Source organism: Penaeus japonicus, unplaced genomic scaffold (genome assembly GCF_977035675.1).
Source record: "Penaeus japonicus unplaced genomic scaffold, GWHDUDI00000001_assembly GWHDUDI00000039, whole genome shotgun sequence".
NCBI lineage: Eukaryota > Metazoa > Arthropoda > Malacostraca > Decapoda > Penaeidae > Penaeus > Penaeus japonicus.
In genome coordinates this window covers 7707760-7710259 of record NW_028234441.1, presented here as the reverse complement: position 1 = coordinate 7710259, position 2500 = coordinate 7707760, and the positions used below count along the sequence as shown (strand labels likewise).

The following is a 2500-nucleotide window of genomic DNA, read 5'->3' as shown; positions in this document are numbered from 1 at the left end:
TCTCTCTCTCTCTCTCTCTCTCTCTCTCTCTCTCTCTCTCTCTCTCCTTCTCTCTTTCTCTCTTTCTCTCTTTCTCTCTCTCTCTCTCCTCTCTCTCTCTCTCTCTCTCTCTCTCTCTCTCTCTCCCTCTCTCCCTCTCTCTCCCTCTCTCTCCCTCCCTCTCTCCTTCTCTCACTTTTCCCCCCTTCTCTCTCTCTCTCTCTCTCTCTCTCTCTCTCTCTCTCTCTCTCTCTCTCTCTCTCTCTCTCTCTCTCTCTCTCTCTCTCTCTCTCTCTTCCTCTTCCTCGCTGTCTCTTTTTCTCTTTCACTGTTTCTTCTTTCCTCTCTCTCTTTCTTTTTCTTCCTCTCTCTCTTTCTTTTTCTTCCTCTCTCTCTCTCTTTCTTTTTCTTCCTCTCTCTCTTTTTCTCTTACTCACACTCTCTCTCACACACACACATACAGAGAGAGAGAGAGAGAGAGAGAGAGAGAGAGAGAGAGAGAGAGAGAGAGAGAGAGAGAGAGAGAGAGAGAGAGAGAGAGAGAGCGAGCGAGCACGTGTGCGCTACATGGAAGACGACCCTCTACCTCATGTCCATTTCCCTTTCCTTTGGCGCTTCCTCCCCGCGCCTCCCCTTGAGCCGCCCATGCTTGTTCAGCCTCCTTGCCCTTTCCGTCTTTTCTGGAGACTGTATAAGTGCCCCCTCCCCCCTCTCTCTCCAGCGACGGCGCGGGCGGCGTCGGAGAGAGCCTAGTCACCGTGGGGGCGCCTCGATCCAGCCGGCGCTTCTCGGTCTTGCTCTTCAGCCTCGCCCAGGCCTTCCGCCATGTGGCCTCGGGGACCTTCAGCACTAGGAGGTGAGTGGGCGACGGCTACTATAGGGAGGGTGTGCCGCAGATGCAAAGGGATGTATGCACACTCGTACACACGCTTATACTCATACTGGTACACATGTGCACATTTACACACACACACACACACACACACACACACACACACACACACACACACACACACACACACACACACACACACACACACACACACACGAACACACACACACGAACACACACACACGAACACACACACACGAACACACACACACACACACACACACACACACACACACACACACACACACACACACACACACACACACACACACACACACACACACACACACACACACACACACACACACACACACACACACACACACACACACTCAAACACAAACACATATACACATAAGGGGACCGGTGTACATATGCAGACACAGCTACACGCCCACATGTACACACACACAAGCACACACCCTCATATACACACATTGGCACACACAGGCACACGCATACACACGCGTCTTAAAATCACGCGCACACGCACATACACAGGCACACACAGATACACAAGCACACACGCACATATACTCACATGGACAATGGACATACACAAGCAAGCAAACGCTCGCACAAACACTCCTCCATCCCTTTTCCCCGCCTTTCCCCCCCCCCCCCCCACTCCACACACATCCAGACAAAAACGCCTATATAAACATGCGGCCTTTACCCTCTCAAACACTATGTCACGAACGCAGACCTAGAAACAACAATTCTCCAAAGTAAATGGGCTATTCATAAAAAAGAAAAAGAAAAAAAAATGGGAATGTGTTAAAAAAAAATTGTCGGAGAAAGGAGGAACGATAGACGAAGAAAAAGAGAAAGATAGGGAGAGGGGGGAAAATTGGGGGAAGGGAAGGTGGGAGGGAAAGAAGTTGGAAGGAAGGGCGGGTAGAAGGGGATGGGAAGAGAAGGGAAGAGAGGGGAACGGAGAGAGACTAAGGAATGCGAGTGGAATGGACGAGAATATGGAGGAAAGATAGAAATGAAGAAATATATCTTTCTATCAGTATACGTATTCGTCTATCTATCTAGCGGTTCATCTTATCTACATATTTGTCTATCTGTCTGCTATTTGTATATCCCTCAATCATATATTCATCTATTCAAATATTTCTTTATTCAAATAAGTATACATACTTGTATTTAAAGAGGAGAGACACATTAACGTATACAGACAGCCCCTCACACGCACACGCCCACCCACACCCACACTCATACGCACGCGCACGCACACGCACACGCACACGCACACGCACACGCACACGCACACGCACACACACACGCACACACACACACACACACACACACACACACACACACACACACACACACACACACACACACACACACACACACACACACACACACACACACACACACACACACACACACACACACACACACACACACACACACACACACACACACCCACACGCACACACATCAATTCGATTAGATTCCTATGTCTGCCGTTTCCCCCCTGCAGAATTCTGGCTGAAATCAGCGCATAGTCCAAAGTGTCGGGAATGGCGTTCAACCAGAAGCAAAATGCAAAATATGTTTGCAGGTCCAACAATTGATCTTTTCTCCGGCAATGTGTCTTTGTGCGACTCGTCTGAA

At 49.2% G+C, this 2500-nt stretch overlaps 1 protein-coding gene across 4 annotated transcripts in view; it reads left to right on the top strand.

Moving 5' to 3' along the window:
• mei-W68 (meiotic W68) overlaps positions 1-2500 on the top strand; it is a 34921-nt gene that overhangs the window by 12888 nt on the left and 19533 nt on the right. For 3 of the 4 annotated variants that reach the window (XM_086533241.1, XM_086533243.1, XM_086533244.1), the window contains exon 3: positions 701-835. The exons of the other annotated variant lie outside the window; for it this stretch is intronic. In XM_086533241.1, coding sequence (XP_086389367.1) covers positions 701-835 — 135 coding nt within the window. The remainder of the gene's footprint in view (positions 1-700; positions 836-2500) is intronic. 4 annotated transcript variants of the gene reach the window in all.